At 48.1% G+C, this 22,403-nt stretch overlaps 1 protein-coding gene across 5 annotated transcripts in view; it reads right to left on the bottom strand.

The window, feature by feature from the left end:
• Ablim1 (actin binding LIM protein 1) overlaps positions 1–22,403 on the bottom strand; it is a 283,728-nt gene that overhangs the window by 84,306 nt on the left and 177,019 nt on the right. For all 5 annotated transcript variants that reach the window (XM_052182746.1, XM_052182763.1, XM_052182756.1 and 2 more), the window contains 2 exons: positions 14,944–15,070; positions 13,279–13,372 (listed from right to left, as the gene is read on the bottom strand). In XM_052182746.1, the coding sequence (XP_052038706.1) occupies positions 13,279–13,372; positions 14,944–15,070 (221 nt within the window). The remainder of the gene's footprint in view (positions 1–13,278; positions 13,373–14,943; positions 15,071–22,403) is intronic.

The raw sequence follows: 22,403 nt of genomic DNA, 5'->3' as shown, positions 1-22,403 counted from the left end.
TCTCTCCAGAGACTCACAGGAAGCTAGAGCAGTGTGGCAGGCTCCCTCCTCTCAACGCCTCCTCTCCTTGCTTCACTGACTAAACACAGCAGCAGCCACAACGGGCCAGTCCATGTTCCAGAAAAGGAGGGGGGTTGACATTCTTTCTTTTGTTAAATGCAGGTGAGGGAAGTACCATTTCCTCACAGCTGCTCAGGGTTAACTACTACGTTGTACATCTGAGAGCAATGGTCCCCGGGGCTGGCCTCAAATGAGACTAGTGCTTTTAAGTGTCTTTTCTGGATTTGGGAAGAGGAGAAGGTATGTGGGGAGCGTAGCTTGCAAACAGTTTTCTCCTCCAAGCCGCAGCTTGCAAGTTGTGAAGTTCTATGCAAAAGTGAAGTAAAGCTGGGCTGGACCTGGCACATGCATCCCCAACCTCAGAACTCCACAGAGCACTTCTTTGTCGGGCCGGCTTGATGGGGATGCACACATGGCTAATGCAGTGTTTACAACTCAACACTGATTTATTTACTGTGTGCGTGCATGGGTGTCACGGCACATGTGTGGTGGTCAGAGGACAGCTTGCAGGAGCCGGTTCTTTCCTTCCACTTTATGGGTCCCTGGGATCGCTAACATCACCAGGCTTAGCAGCAAGTATTTCTACCTGCTGAGCCATCTTGACAGCCCTATACCAGGCTTTTATCTTGTGTGTGTGTGTGTGTGTGTGTGTGTGTGTGCACATGTGTGTGTGCACCTGTATGTGTGTGTTGGGGGTCGTGGGGGAATGCTGAATGCCTACCATGCTCTGGGCAATTTATACATATTATCTCACTTTTAATTAAAGCTTTCTTCAGAAATCGCAGAAGGACCTGTGACAGGAAGTGAGGTCACTGGCTTAGGTGAACAAGCCTCTAACCAGAGCCAGAAGTCTGCCATGCAGCTCCCTTTTTGGGACCTTCCTTGGAGTCCAGGCTCTGGTCATATTTTCAACAAGACTAAGATGATTTGGGGAAAATTCCCAGTGATTACCGACCATAATCACCAGCATATAAAAGACCCTTTTCTCTACCTACAGAATCGCTCCAAGCTAACTGGAAACAGTCCCAACCATCACTGGAGAAACGTAAAAGTTCTGGCAACACAGTCTAGCTTATGAAGTGCAGAGAAAGGCTGTTAGCTGCACACCCTGATAATTACAGGGCTGGGCTTTTCTTCTGAAGAGTCAAACCCTCCATTACAGGGACAGATTCTCAGAGTGGTGTCTGTGGGCCTCCATAGCCCAGAACCCCTTACAGCAGCACTGAATATAACACACGCACACACACACACACACACACACACACACACACACACACACACACACACACACTGCCCCTGCTTGAACTCCCTATGCAGGCTCTCTGGGGTAAAGTCTGAGAGCTGACAGAGAGTGAAGAGCTTGCTCTTCCAGGGGACCCAGTTTGGATTCCAGCACCCATGTTGACAGCTCACAACCACTTGAAACTCCAACCCCAGTTGCCAGCTTCATAGGCAACCAGTACAACACCTTTGTGCATGTGTACACACACACACACACACACTCACACAATTAAAAAATAGAATACAACACAGAATAACATTTTTGTTGTGGAGATAACACGAGAGTGAGCCATTACATTCTAAGTGCTCATGCTTGTTAGAGGAGTCAGGAACCTGTCCTTGGAGGGAAACAGGGAAACTCATCTGGGCCTAAGTCATAAGTCACATGACTGTAGTGTTAAGAGCTGAGCTCACTTCCCATCAATCCTCAACTTTTTCTACATCGCCTAAGTGAGCGTTGTCTGTTTCTTGTCTGATTTTACTTATTTAAAGACTTCTGTGGTCTTGGATGAGGGGAAAAGGGAAATAGTTATCTTCAGGGTTTACTGAGAAAAATTCCGAATTTGTGAGTTTCTTCATGAAAAGGACTTAAAAAAATAGCTGCCAGGTAGGGTCTGGAGACTCAGGTAACAAACAAGGATGGGAGGCCGTGATGAATAGCTACAAACAGCCTCCAACAGGCGGGTCCCTGTTATGTCAGTGGACATGGCTTGGGAAAAGTCAATGAGAACTTACACCAAAGGAAGAGCCTACTGTTGGCTTACAGGTGACTCCTCTAGACTCCTCCCAGGGACCTAGCGATAGATTAAGTCATCACCTACCCACCGCCAGATGCAGGTGGCCTGGCAGCAGCGAGAAGACTGCTAGGTACTACCTCCCTCTCCCTCTCCCTCTCCCTCTTCCTTTCCCTCTCCCTCTCCCTCTCCCTCTCCCTCTCCCTTTCCCTCTCTATCTCCCTCTCTATCTCCCTCTCCCCCTCTCTCTCTCTCTTTCCCTCCCTCCCTTCCCTTCCCCCTTCTCTCTCTGTTCCTAGCCAGCCTCTCTTTCTGTCTTTCTCTATCCCCTACTTTCTCTGCCTTTGTGGCTCTGCTCCCAACTATCTGCCTCCTCTATCCCTTCTCCAGGCCCCCATTCCCCTCCTTCCCCCAAACAGACCTCTCTGATACCAGGTCTGTTGATGGAACAATTTCTCAGATTTCTCAGGGGACAACTTGGCATGGGCCTCCCAGGCACCCCTGCATGATATATCATAACACCTACAAAACATGATGGAGTAAGTTCAGAAACTGGGCTGTGGTGATGGCTCGTAATTCTGTAAAGGCACCAAAGATCACAGAATTCTTCCTAACATGGGTGAATTGTATAGCCCACAAGTAGAATGAATATTCATTGTTGGGTAGTTGGCTAAACCCTGCTCCATGGAGACTCAGTGCTAAAGCCAAGGTTGCAGGGACTAGAAGCAAAGGAGTCAAGACACCTCTTCAGCATTGTCTTACGTAGGGTTTTACTGCTGTGAATAGACACTGTAACCAAGGCAACTCTTATGTGGACAACATTTAATTGGGGTGGCTTACAGGTTCAGAAGTCCAGCCTGCTATTATCAAAGTGGATGCATGGCAGTGTCCAGGCATCCATGGTGCAGGAGGAGCTGAGAGGTCTACATCTTCATCTGAAGGCCGCTAGGAGAATACTAACTTCCAGGAAGCTAGGGCGAGGGTCTTAAAACCCATACCCACAGTGACACACCTACTCCAACAGGGCCACACCTACTCCAACAAGGCCACACCTCCTAACAGTGCCACTCCTTGGGCTGATCATATTCAAACCACTACAGTTGTCACCTCAATATTCCTCATAGTCAGCATGAATACAGGTGGAGGCCGGTAAGGATGATGGGCCAGCATTATGGAGAACAACCGGGTAGAGCAAGAAGCCCGCAGGAGCTGATGCTTAAACAGACTCGGGCAGAAGCAGTGAGAGAGACATTAGTGGGCAGGAAGGCAGCTAAAGAGCCATTCATTTCATATGCAAAGAGTGGGTTTCTAGTGGGGTGCTGAGAAAACTGGGGCGGGTGATCTTTCATGGTTTTGGTTGAAGGTCACGGGGACATTTACAATGTGAAAATGACCCATTTGTTATCACATTGCTAGCTGCTAGCTACTAGTGAAGACTAACAGAGAAAACCCCGTGGAACCATGGAAGACTCAGCTCATGGGATATCTAACAGTAAGCTGCTTAAGAGGTTTTCATTTCAAAGCATCATCGAGACTGTTAACCACATTTAAAAGTTTTACTTATTCTATATGTATGTGTCTACATGTGTTTATGTGCACCATGTATGTGCATGGAGGAGCCGGAGACGTGTGTGCTGGTCTTTTGGAACTGGAGTAGCAAGCAGTTGTCAGTGAGCCGCCCATGTGAGTGCTGGGAATAGAACCTGGGTCTTCTGGAAGAGCAGCTAATGCTCTTTTGTTATTGATGGTTTGGTTTTTTGAGACAGGGTTTCTCTGTGTAGTTCTGGCTGTCCTGTAACTTATTCTACAGATCAGGATGGCCTTGAACACAGGGAGACCTGCCTGCCTCTGCTCAGAGAGTAAACAGAGCAGGGTAGGAGAAGAAGCCAGCCTCCTTCCAGCACTCGGGCTTGTTAAAGGTATTGGTTTTTACAGAATCTGTTCCTTCCTTTTTAAGTACGAGAAACGGAAACAATCAATCAACAAATAAAGCACAACAGAAACACTCCTTTTGGCCCAGGATGCCAGACACTGTCCCAGGCAGCTCGCCCAGCCCTGCTTTACACCTATGGGAAGGAGTTCTGTGATCCCCATTTAACTCCGAGGGTTGCCCAGCTGAGTGCAGCCAGCGGGATCAACAATGCAGTGTGTGGTCACACAGCACCTTCCTCTTCCTCCTACCTCACCAGTGAGCGACAGACGCCAAGTCCCCAGAGTCCACATTCCACGTCTACTTCTGAGATTCATAGTCTTGCCCTGGTTACAGAGCTTATGGGCAGTTTGCAAGCCTGCTCCACAGTCTGCCTTTAGGGGGAGGGATCCCTGCATTCGCTCATTCCTGCTGGGCTTGATGAGCTATGGCCCTAACCCCTCTCCTCCTGGCTAGCTGGCAACCCACAACCAGGTCCATCTGCTGGAACTGGCACAATGGCCTCCATGAGACAGGAAGCCAGCACAATCGGTGTAAAGGGCCTGCTAGTACAGGAAAGGAGAGGAAGCCAGTCAGGGTATATGTGTGTGTGTGTGTGTGTGTGTGTGTGTGTGTGTGTGTGTGTGTGTTCCAAATGCTTTCACCGCTCCTGGTGTCAGGGAGCCTTCCTGGTGAGCTTCAGATGGTGCAATTTTCACAATTTTTTTTCTTTTTTTTTTTTTTTTTTTTTTTTGGTTTTTTGAGGCAGGGTTTCTCTGTGTAGCCCTGCCTGTCCTGGAACTCACTCTGTAGACCAGGCTGGCCTCAGACTCAGAAATCTGCCTGCCTCTGCCTCCCAAGTGCTGGGATTAAAGGCATGCACCACCATCACCCGGCTAATTTTCACAAATGTACACACTTGTGCAAAGAGGTGAAGTGAACCAAGACACAAGGCCAAGGCTGAGCTGAAACTCTGAAGCGCACGAGGGGTTGCTGCAGCCAGAACGCCCAGCGGAGGGAACAGGCTTGGAGTGACCAGGTGTGGATGTCCGGCCATCCTTGACCCGCTGGGCAGACCCAAGTGGATTCATGGGGATAGAGGGGGATCCTGTTGAACCTCAAAATTCAGCTCACCTGAACAGTAGGAGTCTCTCATGATGCTCGTGTGTATCTAATTTTTAAATTCTTATGTTTATGTGTATGGCTGTTCTGTCTGCATATATGTCCGTGTGCCACATACAGGCAACACCTGAGAAGACCAGAAAAGAACATCACCTCCCATGGGGCCTGGAGTTACGGGCACTTATGAGTCACCATGTAGGTGTGTGAATTGAACCTGGGTCTTCAGGAAGAGCAGCCAGTGCTCTTAAGTGCAGAGTCATCTCTCCAGTCTCTCCTCCCTCCCATTTGAGAGTCTTCTATGTAGCCCTGGATCTTAGAACCCTTTATGTATACCAGGCTGGCCTCAAACTCAGAGAGCTGCCTGCTTCTCTGTCTAATATACTGGGATTCAAAGTGTGCATCAACATGCTGGCATAGAAAGTATTTTTAAGTAACAGTTCTTAAGTTTAAAGCCTGATTGATTCAGATAAGAAAATAATACATTGTTTCTACAACAATAAAAAAATAAAATTATATGTTTGAGGAAAGGAAAGAAAAATCTCCAATTGACTTAACTCTCTGAAGTTAAAAATCACCCTCAAAAACAAAAACATCGTTTCAACTCAAGATAAATACAAATTCTTTTCAAACTGTCATTTCCGGATAAGGAAGCGCCTCCATTTGTTCTGACAGGAAATGGGGTGAGTTTTCCATAAATATCAAATCTTTACGGCTGTGAACAGTCTTCAGTTCCTCTGGCAACACATTTCCACCAGAGTAAATGCCAGAGAGAATCAGGCGACTTGGGAGTGGGTGGGGGCAGGGCTGGGGGTGAGAGAGAAGTGGAGATGGGGGTGAAGGGGTGGGGGTGGGGGGGCCTGGCATATCCTCCTCAAGCCATTTCCTCATATTCCAAGTGGGGCAATTCCAATTGTTAGGAATGGGAGGGGTAAAGTTATTCTTTACAAACAGAGTACCACAGCTAACACAGACCCTGGGTTAAATTTAAAATCAAGGTCACTTTCCCATCCATCTAATCACCCTCTAGGATCAAGGGCCCAGTTGCAAGTTGTGACAACCAGTGGCCCCAGAAAGGAACCGAAGTTTTACTTCCACATTGACAAAGAACCCAGTGAGGATGACAGAGAGTTCAAGCCTGTCTGGGCTAGAAGCAAAGATGGTGATGAAGATGGTGGTGATGATGATGATGACAAAGAAGACTACAAGCACGGTAATGACCCGCCTCCTCCTCCTCTCTGCTCTCAGGTCTATCCAGTTAACTGTGAAATAGAGTGCACGCAGCTAAGACAGCTTCTGATCGTGCTGGTGTGTGTGTGTGTGTGTGTGTGTGCATGTGTGCGTATGTATATGTATGTATATGCATTGCAGTGTGTGTATGTCTATGTATAGGCATACACACACAACTCCAGAGTCATTTATAGACACAGGATAACAGGATCCCAACAGTCACCCTAGTCTCTGCAAAGGGAGCAGGTATGTTTGCTTATAACACATACCTGTGTATGCATTCAGGTTAAGATGCAAATTAGGTGTTATAAAATTCACATTATTAAAGCACACACATCAGCATTTTGTAATATATCAGCAAAATTGTGCAACTGACACCATTGTCTAATTCAGGGATGCTTTCATCCTCCCTGACCCGAAACACCCATCACCAGTCACCTGATCTCCTCCCAGTCCCTGGAAACCACTAATTTACTTTTGTCTCCCAATCTGTATACACTTTCCTAATCTATACAGTTTACACCAACAGAATCATATAACCCATGATTTTTTGTGACTTGCTTCTTTCATTTCATTTTGAGTGTTTTCAAGTTTCATCCATGATATAACATGAATCACTATTTCACCCTTTTACAGGGTCAGGTAATATTCCATTATGTAGACATATCACCATTTCTACAATGAAACCATTTCAAGCCAGGTGTGGTAGTATAATGGCCTCCTATAGTCTCACCTATTCCTGTAGCTGAGTCCAGCAGTTCCATGCTGCAAACCCATCTTGTGCAACATACCAAGATCCCATTTCCAAACCAGAACAAAAATTGGAAGCCATTTCTCAAGCTCTAACCACCAATCGATAGTCTGGGGGTAAGGAACCGTGACAAGTATCTCTAGTTCCATTTTGCCTCACAAGACTTTCTAGCATATCTGTGGATTCTTCTAGGAAGAATCCCAGACCAGAGCTCTGTGAGGAGGCTGAGCCCTCAAGCAGGAGATGAATTATTATTCCCCTTCAGTGTTCTCTGAGGGCCATGCCAGGTGTTCTGGTGGCCTACTGCTGATTAACGAGGTCGAGCCGCCCTGAAGTCTGACTCTGCAGAAGAGCAACAGACCAGAGGCAAGGTCTTCAGCGGCAGTGTGCGTTGGTAAAAACACTAAAAGCAATGGATGAGCAAACGTCTGTCTCCCGCACAGGTGTAACAGGACTAATGAGACCGGCTTCTCCACCAGGAGCCTTAAACTCAGGTCCCTCAGCAAGCTACTCTTCCAGCAGTTACCCGACTGTGGATGGCTGTGCAGGAACACGTGTCCCTCTTCTGAGAACCGACAGACCTGTTTTCTAATTTCAGTCTATCGCTAATTAGCTCCAGATCCCCCAGCACGCTGTGGCTTCTGCTCTAATGGAGGTCATGGTGAAGGCCTGGACCGCTTTACAGGGCTTGCTGTCTGAATTCAATAGTTCTGAGATGACTCGCAAATGTTAAGAAATGTCCGCAAAGTCAGAACACTGTGGTGGCTCCCAGTCCCCTGGGGCACAGCACAGCTTACCAACTCAGCAGAGAGACCTGATCCTTCCCTTCCCCAACTCTCAAAAATATTTAAATCCATGAAAGGTTTTCTTTAAAAAAAAAAAAAAAGCCCCAATTGGTGTGAAGACAGAACGGACTAGGCAGGAGGCCCTTTGCACCAGCAAGGGCTGTCACTCCATCTCTGCCTGGGATGGGATACACAGAACCAGGAAGGAAGGTTGTTTTTTGCAAATCATGTCTTTGAAGGTGACAACCAGACCTATCGGGTAAATGCTATAGGATAACTTATGTTTCTCTCCACAGCTGACAGACTAGTCCAAAACAAGACCAAACCTGCCTAAAATCTCCACACCAAAAAGGATGGGACAGTGCCTTCGCTTTCTAAAGTGACTGAGTGTGCGTCTGTCCTCCAAGGCCCACACTTTGTGGAAAAGCAGGTTTCTAATCAGTTAAAAAGCCAGACAGGACACTATTGGTTTTTAATCCCTTGGAGAATCCAGAGAAAGGATTTGACTGAATCCCGTTGTGATCCCATTTCCCACAAGCCAGGAGTTGAGCAGGAGAGGTTTGAAAGCACAAATCCCATCCAACTTAGCCAGTAAGGCAGGACAGGGGCTAGAGGTTTAAGGGGGCGATGGAGTGGGGAGGGAACTTTAAGGGGCTCATAAGGGCCAGGTCCTTCAGGAGCTGTTACAGAGAGTAGCGCAGTCCCCAGTGACACCTCAAGAAAACAGGAGTCACCACACATTCTGGAAAGACCAGATACAGCCTGCAGGTGTTGGCTGGTGGGAGGGGAACCAGGAAAGCCTGCATGACCTAAGCAAGAAGAGAGAGACTGCTTCCCACCCCTGTGGTGAGAACCAGGACACAGCTCCTGCCTGGCTCCTTCTAAAAGGACAGAAGAATGTCCCCTCCCCCCAGGAGGCAGCAGGCGCCTGAGAGAAGGCGGAGGGCATGATAGCTGGGGCCACTTGTTTTAGGTGGGAGTGAGCCATGCCCAGGGGCTCCCTTGGGAGCGATGAGGGAGCCCAGGACTGAGGAGACACAGACAAGCCCCTTCCCTCCCCTCTTCAGACTTTGTTTATAGTTCAGTTGCTATCCTCACACCGTGATTTACAGTTGCTTCTTCACACAGATGGCTTTCAGCATCTGGGAGAAGGGTCTTGGGGGCATCCATCAAAGGTGAGAGATTTGTAGCAAAGGGAAGACCCAGGTCCACTAGAACCCATGACTGACCTGAGTCACCTTGTGGCTTCCAGAGTGGGGTGGGGAGAAGAAACAGGAGGGGCTGATTCCAAGGGCAGGTCAAAGAAGGCGCTGGAGATAGGAGGTCATCAACAAACCCTAACATTCCACTCTAATTTGCTCCCAGCCTCTTAAATTAAGAATCAGGCCAGCCGGAACAACCTTCAGAAAGCCCTTTGGATTATAGGTCAATTAGTAAATACTTTAAGAAAACACTTACACTTTATTCATTTATTTTTGTGTTGGAAGGGCATGGATGGGTGAGAGCCCCAGTATTCACACACCGTGCAAGTCTCTCCTTCCATTATGTGGGTCCCATGACTCTCGGGCCACCGGGCTTAGCCCCAGGCACCTTTGCCCGATGAGCCATCTCACAGGCCCAGCAAACATTTTTAAAGACATGACATTTACAACAAGATGGTCCCCAAAGGCAGTCACTCTTGTAAAGATAACAGGAAGTAGCAATAAAGAGAAGCGTGACACAGGTGTGTGCGTCACTCACGTGCCTGGGTGTGACAGGCCAGTTAGATTGAGCCGAGCGCGGGCTCTGACCCCTGAGATGTGGAGAAGAGCCCTGGTGAGCTGCAGTGCTGGGCAGGGCACTGGGAGGCAAGCACCCGAGCCTGGGGTTTAAGGCACGCAGTTTGAATGGTTCTATTAATGAAAGGCGAGATGGGCTAAGACAGTGAGAGGCTTGTCCAAGGTCGCCCAGTGGGGGAGGTCCAGAGGCAAGACTAGATCCCTAGGTTCCCTGTCACCTTTCTCTTTAAACCACTTGGTCTCTGCTGAAGAAAGTGTGAGCACTGCAACTCTGGGGGTGGGGTGGATAAATGGCGCAGTTGGTACAATGCTTGCCTGGCATGTATAACCCAGCCCTACATCCACCAGGCATGACTGATCCACTCTTGCCATCCCAGCATTCGGGAGATGTAAGTGGGAACATCAACAGTTAAGGTCATCTCGGTTATACGGTGAGTTCGAGCTTAGCCTGAGATACATGAGACCTGTCTCAAGACAATTTTAAAGAACTCAAAAGAGAAATGGCAGAAGTGAGGGCGGGATGTTGTTCTGAAAGCTACATGGATACTTTGTGTCTGTGAGAGAAAGACAGCCCGGAGACAGCTGAGGTTCTCCAGGAAATGTTAGAGAAACAACAAGAGACGCAGCTGTACCTGGACAGGCTGTTTGGGGCCCCTCTCTTTTCAAAGCACCCTTGGGTGCGTGGTAGCACCTTTAGGAGAAGCACAAGCAGCAGCGTCAGTGCCGCTCCGATGTTCAGTCTTCCCACATTAGGTGGTCTGTCTCTGGGTTTTCTAGAATGGCATGAGTAAATGACGCCTCCACAGCGAGTCTTTGCAGCTGGAAAGGCTAACCTATCTGGAAATGGTATTCAGGGTCTGAAGAGACTCTCTGAGTGTATGGCCTTACATAAAACGATAAGTGCCCTTTTCGGAGGAAGGGTAAAAGGGTAGCTGGCAGAGGAGGTGGCACACCTGGAGTGATGCATGGAGATTAGGAAGGACCATTCCTCCAGCATTTTAGAGAACAATTGCCCTGATGATACATTGTTGCAAATGCCTGGACTCTAAAAATGAGAGAATAAATTGTTTTAAGTCACTACTGCTGCAGCCCATGAAGAAAATAAAAACACTGGCATATGGATACAATGAATTTAAAACAAAAAGAGCATTTTGTTTGGAGCATTTGCTCTTAGAGTGGTTCATCAACAGGGCCAGGGAATGAAGCTTAGAGGAGGTGGGTCGTGGAGACTGGTCCTGCTTCCTCCTGGTGACTAGGCCCAGCTGAGTCACTAGCAGTCACATGTCTTACCCTAGGCCCTGCAGGACATTTTTCTGGGTCACACACCCATCTGAGGAGGACCAAGCCTGCTGGGTGGACCTCTAATCTAAACTGAAAACGCAAACCACTCCCAGGCTGACTGATGTTGGATGCTTTGTATGGAATGTCTCCAAGCCCTAAACTCTTCAGGCCTTCCCTGATACCTTAGGCCAATTTGGGACAAGACCCCTGACAGCCTCTATGACTCCAGCCTGAGGGAGAAAACATGAGGGACCAGGATGCCTTCAAAATGGAGTGTTCTATTATAGCTATAGTTTATAGATTCCTTCCTGTAGCTGTTGACGTAAACATAAGCAGGCATGCAAAAAACAGACAGGCCTTTCCCTCCCAGGGCTTTTGGGGAACACATTTCCTCCTGTTGACTGTATATATATAAAAGGTTGATTCGAACACATGACCTTAAACTGGGGTACCAAGTTCCACATCTTCCTGCCTCTTTTCCTCACAACCTTTTTTGGTTTTTAAATTTTAGATTCAAGGCAAAATTCATGTAGTCTAAAATGCAGTATCTTAAAACCAACAACCTAGAGGCACCTAGGGAACTATCAATGCCACGTAACTACCTCTCCTATTTAGTTCTGAAGCACTTGCTTAATGGAAACTCTCCCGGAAACAGTCACCACTGCTCTCTCCCCAGCCCTTGGCAAACAGCAGTCTGCTTTCTGTTTCTAATCATTAGACCTTTGGTGATGGGCTCCACTTCTGCGTGGTCTGATCACCACATCCCCGCCTCCCATCTTTCACTTACGGTTCATCTGTGGTGCAGCGGGTCTCACAGACACCTATGGGGGGTGTGACTGGGTGGTTTCCGTTTCCTCCTCCCTCTGCTGTCAACAGTGGGTGGGGAATGTGTGTGCACAGGTGTTTGAATACTCCCATTTATTCTTTCCATCCCAGCCTGACTCCGTCCTGTGACTCTGCAGCTACAGAGCCTAAGTCCCCCTCACTTCTCTTGACAAAGCTCAGACTTCTGACTGTGACCCTGGAGGGGTCTTCCCCCAGTTTTCCACATGCTCATTTTCTTTTCCTTTTTTTTTTAAAGGATTTATTTATTTATTATATGTAAGTACCCTGTAGCTGTCCTCAGACACACCAGAAGAGGGCGTCAGATCTCATTATGGATGGTTGTGAGCCACCATGTGGTTGCTGGGATTTGAACTCAGGACCTTTGGAAGAACAGTTGGTGCTCTTAACCACTGAGCCACCTCTCCAGCCCCCATGCTCATTTTCTGTTCTTGTGTGTCCTGTGTCCTTGTCATGTGACCCTTTTTATTAGACCTTTCTCCCTCAGACTACTGGGCAACTCTACTTAACAACAGCTTCTTCCTCATCTCCTCAGGACAATTAGTCCATGGTAATCCCTCAATGTTTTGTGGGAAGAACTTGTAGTGGGATTTGGGGAGATTACTCTCAACCTTTGTTGTGATATCCCCCAGAGTGGCCAGAAACACCATAAGGACTCTGAGGATAGACAGCCTGTGTCTCTTAAACATACTCTTCTGGCTGTATGGACTCAGCACCCGAGGGACCCGCATGATGGGTTGGTAGGGTCGGCAGGCTAAAACTGCTGGACTTCCTGGCTCTGCACAGCCTCTCTGCCCTATGGACAGGAAGGGGTGTGTGTGTGTGTGTGTGTGTGTGTGTGTGTGTGTGTGTGTGTGTGAACTGTTACTTTCCCCTCTGGCTTGATGCTCCCCCACTGTTCTATGAGAAACTATGCTCTGTGGGTTTTCTCTAAATTCCAGATTTCAAATTTCTTTGATCCCAGAATCCCTTGCTGCAGCCTCTCTCGCCCAAGAGGAGTTAGCTAGGCCCAGAGGCAGGTGCTGGCAGTGTAGGTGCTGAGGAGGCGGGAACAAAGCTCTGGCTAGAAGCAGTCACACCTGAATTTGACTGGATTCCTTTAGACCAGTCACAGGGTCACAGAGTTCACATCACAGCGGATGTGGCTTTCTCAGGGCAGAGAAGTCAAAGCCTTCACCTTGCACACTTCCTTCCTTTCTCAGACTGAGCTTCTGAGGTCTACACGGACAAACACCCATGGGCAAACACAGATGTACACAGAGGGTCTGACGCCATAGTCTTACTTCTAAGAAAAAAAATGCCTGCTTAATTGCCAGCCAGGGAGGTCTGTTCTTTTCTCTATCATTCCAAGTTCCCCTTGGCATTTGGAAGAAAGGTAAGCACAGCACATGAATCCTCTCGGACAGTCGCCCACAGCTGCTCTCCTTCCTCCTCAGGAGAAGACGCAAGGGATGAGAGTGCGCCCTCGGCAAACGGTGGCGTTCTGAGGGGACCCCTCTGTACTTACCTCCAGGACTTTTCCTGTGATAAACTGGAAGCAGGCTTCACACTTCACCCCAAAGAGCCCCTGGTAGTCTTTCTCACAGTACGGGGAGCCATCCCTGAAAGATAAGGCTACATTCAGGTCTCGGGAAGACACCAAGGCCACATTCCTGAGCCCCTTCCCACAGAACAAGAGTAGTATTCACCTCTACGCAGACCCAGAGACCGGACCAGACAAAAGCGCAGGCCAGGGAGCCAGTGGTGGTTCTCCAGGCCAGAGAGACAAATCACCGAACCACCAAATGGCTACTTCACCTACTTCCTTGGCTGTCACAGAATTAAAGAGCAGAGATCCCAGGATTCTTCTCTTTGCAGCCCAAATAACCCTCAGACGAGCCGGCCTGAGAGGTCCGGGGTATCTTACCTCCCTCCCCACACCATCTTCTCAGAATCAGAGGCCACCAGAGCCTCCCCACAGCCGCAAACATCACCTCCTCAGCTCAGGTCCCTCTGGCTCTGGGGGTTTAGAACAAGGCTCTGCTCAGCAGCTGCGTTCACCTCACATGCGTATGGTGAAGCCGCCATTTCCTGAGCGTTACTACGCAGAACAGTCGGAAAGCAAATCTGAGCGTCCACTCTGCCTATTAATGGCAGTCTTCACTGTCATTTAAAAGACAGACAGACACTTCTGTTGTCCTTTAGGCTGCTCATCACAGCCACTTGTAGAGATCTTTAGTCTCTCACAGGAGTGCTTATCTGACCCCAGACCTATTTAGACCGCCCACATTTTTGGGCGGTGAGAGTCAAGCTCCCTTCTCAATCATTTCATGGATCTGTGAAATTAAATTCATCCACTTTGTCTGAATGAATAATTTAATATAATTGGGTAGGTTTTGTGTTTCTTGTTTTAGTTTTTGACCTTTGTCCTATATAGCCAGGCTGGCCTCCAACTCTTGAAGAAGCCAAGGCCACCAGAACAGGCCATTTCTATACCCACCTTCATACAGTGGTAACACACGGGGTGCCGTGCAAGCAAGGCAAGCACTCTACCAACTGAATTACATCTCTAGTCCTTCTAAGGACCCAACCCAGGCCTTGTGCACTCTGGGGTCTAAACTTTCTCATCCAGCTATTTCCTCATCCCCTGGTTGGGGAAAATCTCAAAAGCCACAAAAAGATACAGAACAGCAGATTCCTCCTCATGACCAGAGCACATTAAAAAAAATCCACCCAACCTCCACAGATTTGTATAACTCTGGTTAGTCCACCACCAGCATTCTCTGATTCCAGCATGAACCTTCACCCTGACAGCTCTTCTGTAGCTCTGGTATTGCCTGGCTCAGTGCCTAGATAATATGGGTTTTGGGAGGATGTCTAAAGCCCAAGAGAGGAAAACTATGTTAGCATCGCATAGTAAACAAAAATAGCAAAGGGGACAATGGCGAGGTGCTTAATTGATTACACAGTAGGGTATACCACTTTGCTAATTATTAAATGGGGCACCATTAATAGTCCATTAAGTTTACAGCAGCCACGGCATGAAAAAGCAGAACAATGGCGTTACCTCAACAAATCTTATAGCAACTAGCTTATACTGATGCAAAACGGAAATGTGCTTTGGCATGCTCGAGGGAGGAGGGCCACCCCGGAAAGCAGAGCCGGTACCCACGCTCTTCTGACCCAGACTTACTTGCTGATGTACTCGCCGGTGAGGACCTTCCCGCAGGACTTGCACTTGAAGCAGCCCAAATGCCACTGCTTGTCCAGAGCTAGCAGTGCCTGCCCGTTCTTAATGTCCCTTCCACAGCCGGCACAGTCTGGAAGAGAGCAGCAACCCACGGTTACTGCCATTTCCCTTGAAAAGCCCAAGGAGGAGCGGTCCCCGGGACCCACGGTGTAACCAGCTCTTCAGTCACTACATCCGTAACTACGGCTTCATTTCCCTGTATAAAATCTTCTCCACTAAATCCCTCGGGGCCTGTCCTCACGTGGCAAGGCAGCTGCTTGGACCTCAGTGGATCTCAGCAGATGAATGTCTTTCACCTCCTAGCTCCTCAGGAGTTAGGCACCCTTTGGGGTCCAGTTGGCCTAGAGACTATTTAATTATTGAATCTTGGCTAGGACATTAAGAAAGCACTCACAGGCTTTTATTTAATTGAGGGCATATGTGAATCAGCTAAGCGCTTGTGCTGGGACCCCTCCCAGTCCTCCCAGGCCCCATCCCCCCATCTCTGTGGGTGTTCCCTGGAGCACTGTCCTCTACCCAAGCCAGCCTTTCTGCTATTGGTTAAATGTCTTAATTCCTTAGCTTTCAACTGTCTTGGACAGATTCCTGGAAGGCACGTGTGTTAGCTACTTCTCTCGCTGCTGTAACAAGAAGCCCAGCAAATGCAGCTCAAGGGAGCACGGCTTTATCCTGAGGACGTGGCAGCTGGTCACACCGCACTGCAGTCAGGGAGCAGAGAGAGAGATGGGGGCTCAGTTCACTGTCTTCTTTCTTATGTTGCTCAGGGACCCAGCCCACAAACTAGGGTGGGTCTTCCCGCCTTAGTCAACCCAATCTAGAGAGTCCCTCACAGCCATGCCCAGAGGGCCATATTCTTGGGGTTCTCAATCCTGTCAAGCTGTCAATCGATATTGACCGTCACAGTGTGGCAGAGTATGAACATCACGTTAGCTGGCCTGGTCCTGCACCACGGTCTTGCCTGTCAAAAGTAGCCCTTCAATAATACTCGCTGTTACTAAAGGTGCTTAGATCACGCAGATCATTCCACACGCCGCAGTGTCAAGGCAGCAGAATGCATATGTGTTTACACAGGGACACATAAAGGGAGAGTTCATTGAAATTAACATCAACACTACAACCATTCAAAATCCTGCTGGGCGGTGGTGGCGCACGCCTGTAATCCCAGCACTCTAGCAGGCAGAGGCAGGCGGATTTCTGAGTTCAAGGCTAGCCTGGTTTACACAGTGAGTTCCAGGACAGCCAGGGCAATACAGAGAAACCCTGTCTCAAAAAAAAAAAAAAAAAAAAAAAAAATCCAAAAACAAAAACAAAATCCATGTGTCTGAGGAAACAATAGCACACGCCACCATCTGGCAGTGGCCACTGTGTCCTAACAAACTAGACTAATGGAAAGTAGCAGTGTCCAGGCAAGGCCACTCAGTGGCTGTGTTTGGAAGAAGACACAGGGTCCCATGTACAAAGTGAAGGAACAGCCCCCTCTTCTGGCCATACCTGTAACTGTCTCTTGCCAAGAGTTTCTTCTTTTCCCAGACCTGAACCACCAACCTCTGGCCCTGGAGCCACAGCACAAGCCTCAATCTTGAAAACACTCTGAAAATCCATCCAGAGATGGCTGTGGTTCCTCTCTGCCTCCGCATCTTAACATATCCTGTTTCTTTGACCGGAGGTGTTCTTGGGCATCTTGGACAGCTGTTACCTTGGCTTTAGACCCAACAATTCATACCCAAAATTTTACTATAGAAATACATTTGCAACACCTCCTGTGTGTGTGTGTGTGTGTGTGTTCGTTCTAACTAAATGTACTTTAAAAAGATCGCTGGTTTTCTACTCCCAGAATAGAATATTTCTGGAGAAAACCAAAAGAAATTCTTAAGAAACTGCCCCCTGTGGAGGAAGGCTTTATTTGTCTCCTCACATGACCCAGTTGTTTGATTTTCTTAACCACTAGAATGTGAAAAACTGAAACTATGTATCCAAAGAGTTAAAAATATAAGTTCTGAATAGTAGGGTGAGAACGTGGTTCTTTTAGAGATTTTTTTCCTACTTCTGTGTATGTGAGCTCTCAGCTGAGTTTATGTGTACCACATGTGTACAGGCACATGTGGGTCCATGGGAACCCCCTGGACCTGGGGTTCCTGATATGGGTGCCAGGAATCAAACTAGGGTCCTTTGCAAGATCATTAAGTGCGTTTAACCCTGAGCTATCTCTCTAGCCACTGGATAAGAATTTGCAAAGTGTGGTCCATTCTAAACTGTGAGTATAAGACAGTAGTCCTAAAGTAATAATAGGCATATTACCAAATGCCTGATATGTCATCATAAATATTTAAATCTTATATCTGGTAATGTTCTATGAAGATAAAAATGGAAAGCCACAGCGTTTATTTTAAAACACAGTCTTCCCACAGAAAGGCCACAGTATGGAGGGTAAGGCAAATGGGCAGTTTTAGGAAGCAGTGAGGCGTGGGAGATGTCTCGGCCAGCATGCCAGCCAGGCTAGCATAAGGTCAGAACAACCCTTGCATAAGGCCAGCATGGGCGGTGTCCATCTATGACCCTGGCTAGGGGGACAGGGAAAGAGACAGGCAGATCCCAGGGCTTGCTGGCCAGTCAGTCCATCCAACTGGTGAGCTCCTGGCTCAGTTAAATACCCGGTCTCAAAAATATATTTAAGAGCTATAGAGGAAGACACCCAACATTGACCTCTGGTGTACATACACACACACACATGCACACACGCACGTGCACATGCATGCACAAACACATTTGCACACATATATGTACATGCACACCTACAATACTTTGTAGCATCCCCATCTTAAAAAGGAATATACTATAAGTTTTAAGTTCACAGGAAAACTGAGAGTGCAGAGACTTCCTATTTCTCCACCCCAACATGCTCAACCTCCATCACCGTTGAGTCTTGCTGACATTCATAGCTAATCTGTGTTTGGAAGGTTGAAAATGGCACCACTATAGCATCATAGCAGAACTTCAACACTGAGTTGAACACATTGAACCCCACCTACTCAGCCCTCCTTCCCCTAAGCACTGGAAAACTGATTTTTTTCCTAATGGCTTCATAGTTAAGTCCTTTCCTCAAAGAAATGGGAACTCTAATTCAAGTTGAACTGAAATTTCCCATGTTTCTAATAATTATCACTAGGTGGCAGCAGTGGTTTGAAGAAGGACAATTAGAGTTTTGTTGTTTTTTGCAAAATAAACTTCAAAGATGGAGACTGCTGGACTTAGAGAGGCTGTTGGAGTTGCACTTAGTTCACTGCAGGAAGCAGGAGGTCTAAGGAGATGGGTAATGGAGGCGGGCACAGGCAGTGGAGCTGGGAAGACTTGGGTTCCTGGCCACCTTGGAACCCCCATCATCTGTGAGCTACTGATAAAAATGCCACCTGCTATGTTGCCTTCCAAGGTTCTGCACAACACAAGGCCTGGTAGAGGGAAGCTATCAATGGCCCCTCTCCTTCCTTGGTTAGGGGCAGAGCTAAGAATAGACCTTGGCTTCTTTAATCTCAGCTGGAGCATGCTCTTTCCTGCCTCTGATGCACATATGTCACAGGGCTATGATGGAAGTTACTACACAACATGGGGAGAGGGGACATTCTGATCCCCTGCTGAAGGAGGGCTGAGGCACAGGCAGGGCTGTGCACACGTGTGGCCATTCAGCCTTCAGTTCTTTCAGTCTGGGTGGGGGGGGGATGGTGGTGGTGGGGTGACTCTCTAGTCTCACAGGTGGCATCTAAACCTCTGGGATCCAGCATGCCCTGCCCAGAGCTTCCCCCAAAACACAGCAGGTAACCCAGATGTGCCTGAGCCCAGCCAGAGAGAAGAATGAGTGGGAAGGCCAAGAGTCCTTCAGTCTCTTAGGTGAGATTATATCACCCCACACCAGCTGGCTTGCTTGTTCTGGTATATTCTACAGCAACAACCCCTGTTCTCTGGACAAAGCCATAGCCTGACAGCAGGCGGTGGAGCTGGACAAGCAGCAGGGGGAGAGGGTCCTGCTGGGTGGCTCCCATCTTTCTGATCAAGCCAGCCAGGCTTCCTGGCTCCTACTTGCCAGCTTCAGGTCTCCTCAGCGGCTGGGAAAGTTGTTTCCACATCTCTGGAGCAGCTGCTGGTAAGTATAGAGAGTTGGCGCGTGGTGCTGGGATGATTGTCCAAATCAGAAATAGGGGGCTATGGAGTGGTATTAAGGAAGTAAGGTCCGCTGGTAACTGGCCAATGGAAAGACAGAACCAGGCAGAACACAACCCCAAAGCCCAGCCCGGGACACGTGAGCCTCAGGACCTTTCCCTTGACATCTGAGTAAGGATCTGGCTGTCCACAAACAGGTTAAAGTGAGGCCCAAGCCCACATCTGGCTCCGTTTTTATATCATTTTCTTCAAAGGCAATGGAAGCCTTTAACAATGGGGATCCTGCCTGTCTGCCTTTGTTCTTTTTGGCCAAGGATCCCAAACACCTGAGCTTCAGAAGGATTTAAGTTGATGAAGGAGAGTATGGCTCTCGGGAAGGATGTGTGGGTCTGTGGAGACGTTTCTCTGGAAAAGGAGACTAAGTGCATGAAGCCATAAAGAGAGAAGTGTGGGCAACCAAGTTACCACCCATTCCCACGGTCCCATCATTCCCACGGTCCCGGCATCCCCAGGATCCCAGCATCAGCATGGTCCCGGCATCAGCATGGTCCCAGCATCCCACGGTCCCAGCATCCCCACAGTCCCAGCATCCCCACAGTCCCAGCATCCCCACAGTCCAAGCATCCCCACAGTCCCAGCATCCCCACGGTCCCGGCATCCCCACGGTTCCAGCATCAGCATGGTCCCAGCATCCCCACAGTCCCGGCATCCCCACCGTCTCAGACCTGCTACTTTATATACACCTAGAGTATTTTTCATAAACAAAATAGTATTTTCATAAACAAAATTATCAAGTAAATTTATGGCTAAATATAAGTTGCTCTTAATAGAAAATTAAGACTTAGGAAATCCTATAAAGTATCCTATTAATAGACTGTTTAGAGAAGTACTTCATCCTTGGCAAGAACTCAAGGTAATGGGTTTTAAGGGGGGAAAAATACAAAATTTAAGTTCCAAGGTTTGGCTAACATGAGGTTTTAAGTTTTTAATAGATTCAATTGTTCAACAGAGCTCAGACTTCCCTACTTTCTCTCTCTCTCCCTCCCTCCCTTCCTCCCCCTCTCTCCCCCCCTCTGTGTGTGTGTGTGTGTGTATGTGTGTGAGGGAGAGAGACAGAGAGACACAGACAGAGAGACAGAGGATATTATGTAAGGGTAAGGCGCTTTTAGATTACTTAGCAGAGAGTAGCCACTGGGTGCTTAGTGATTTCCTGCTGCACATGGGACAGCCAACTCCCATTTGCTATGGAGCTGTGCCTTCTAAGGACCCTAGTGTCAAAAGTCACCTGTTCTCAGACTTGTAACCACTAAGCACTAAGGATTCCAAACTGGCCTTCAAAGCTCCTGTGCAGGTAGGTTTATGGTCAACTTGACACAAGCTGGAGTCATCTGGGAAGAGGGAACTTCCACTGAGAAAATGCCTCCCTCAGGTCGACTGTGGACATTTCCCTGATTAGTGATTGATGTGGAAGGGCCTGGCCTACTGTGGGCAAAGCAAGCCCCGGAAAGGTGGGCCTGGGGTGTACAAGAGAGTTGGTGGGGCAGGCCGTGGAGGCCAGCCTCTAAGCAGCACCGCTTCATGGTTTCTGCTTCAGCTCCTGCCTCCAGGTTTCTGCCTCGGGCTCCTGCTCTGGCTTCCCTCAATGATGGACTCTGTCTGTAAGAGGCAACAAACCTTCTCTCCTCAGATGGCTTTTATCCGAGTGTTCATCACAGCAGTACAAACAAACTAACATGGGTCCTTACTTGGAGGCTCATAGATTAAAATGATCCAGTGTGGTTTTTTGTTTTATGGGGTTTTTCTGTTTGTTTTGTTTTTTGTCAAAGTTGGTTCAGAACTTCAATATCCTTAAGGCATTTGAAAATACTTCCCTGACCAAAAAGTCCCCACCATCATTTGTCACGTAGGTATTGTTGGATTATTCTTGGATGCTGACCTTCATTTTCATCCAGGCTACTGGATATTTCCAGGTCCTAAATTAGACCCCTGTGAGCTGACAATTAATGACTGGTCCCAGTCCATGTTTCTTATTTAAACCAGTGAGTCCACAGTTTCCTTTTAGAATGTCTTAGCAAATGCCATGGGTACGGAATCAACATAAGCATGGGAAGAGCCAGGCGTGGTGGTGCTGCCTGTAATCCACAGCTGGAGGGGTGCAAGCTGGAAGATTTACCAGAGTTCTAGAGTTCTGGGCCAGCCTGAGCTACAGAGCAAGACCCAGTCTCAGACACAAACAAAACGGAGCAAATAAAGACAGAGCACAACACAGCACACAAAGCTACACATTCGTTAGGCTACACACTGTGTAGGGTCTCTCTCTCTCTCTCTCTCTCTCTCTCTCTCTGTGTGTGTGTGTGTGTGTGTGTGTGTGTACCATGTGTATGCAGGTGTCCATGGAGGCCAGGGGGTGTCAGATCCCGTGGAGATGGAATTGTAAATGGTTGTGTGCTGCCTGATACAGGTGCTGGGAACTGAACTAGGGTCTTCTGCCAGCTTAAGTCGTTTTAAACATCTAGACACCATGCTGCCATAAGACAGAAAAGCACTGTGAGATCAGAGGATACATAACTGGGTAAGGGAGTCATGTATTCCATGTAGGTTCTGTGTACTCCCTCTCCATGGGAAAGGGGTCTTGGTGCTATTAATCATTTAATCCCAGAAGCTAAAAATGACCCAGAATGATTTTGAAAGGTGTATGTGTTGCCAGAGTACATAACCTTGAACAAGAACTTCTGTAATTGTCCCCTGCAGAGGTCAGCTGTTCCCTCTGCTGTCTCGATAGCCACAGTGGAAGCATTACAAGCCCGAGCAGCCTCTGACTGGCTATTTTAAGTGGAGCTTCTTGTTGTCTTTGGAAAACAATACAGTGCAGCAAACGCACTTCTGTGGCCTGTGACAGCAATACTTTGTCAGCTTTATCAGGGCAGCTGAGGGCAACCCTGGCAGCAGCCACCAGCTAAGTCCTCGGAGCTGGAACTGGCAGAGGCATGCTAGCCCATCTTTCTTCCTATGACAGATGCTTACAGAGCTGTACTTACTTTGGTAGGGACCCAGTGTGCCTGTCAAGCTTCCAACCCAAATCTCTTAAGCCAGTGTTCACAGACTGCCACAAGGAACACGCAGCTTCTCAAGGTGACTCTCCCCTTTAACTGCTGTTGGGTGTGGTTTTGAGAGTCACAGGACCAACTTCTGTAGTAAAGACTTTAAGTGGAACCTAGGGAAAGGCCTGGAGCTTAGTAGGTGCTCAGTGA

Source organism: Apodemus sylvaticus, chromosome 1, assembly GCF_947179515.1.
Source record: "Apodemus sylvaticus chromosome 1, mApoSyl1.1, whole genome shotgun sequence".
NCBI classification, from domain to species: Eukaryota; Metazoa; Chordata; class Mammalia; order Rodentia; family Muridae; genus Apodemus; species Apodemus sylvaticus.
The sequence above is the reverse complement of the archived record's forward strand: the minus strand, read 5'-3'. Positions and strand labels throughout refer to the sequence as shown.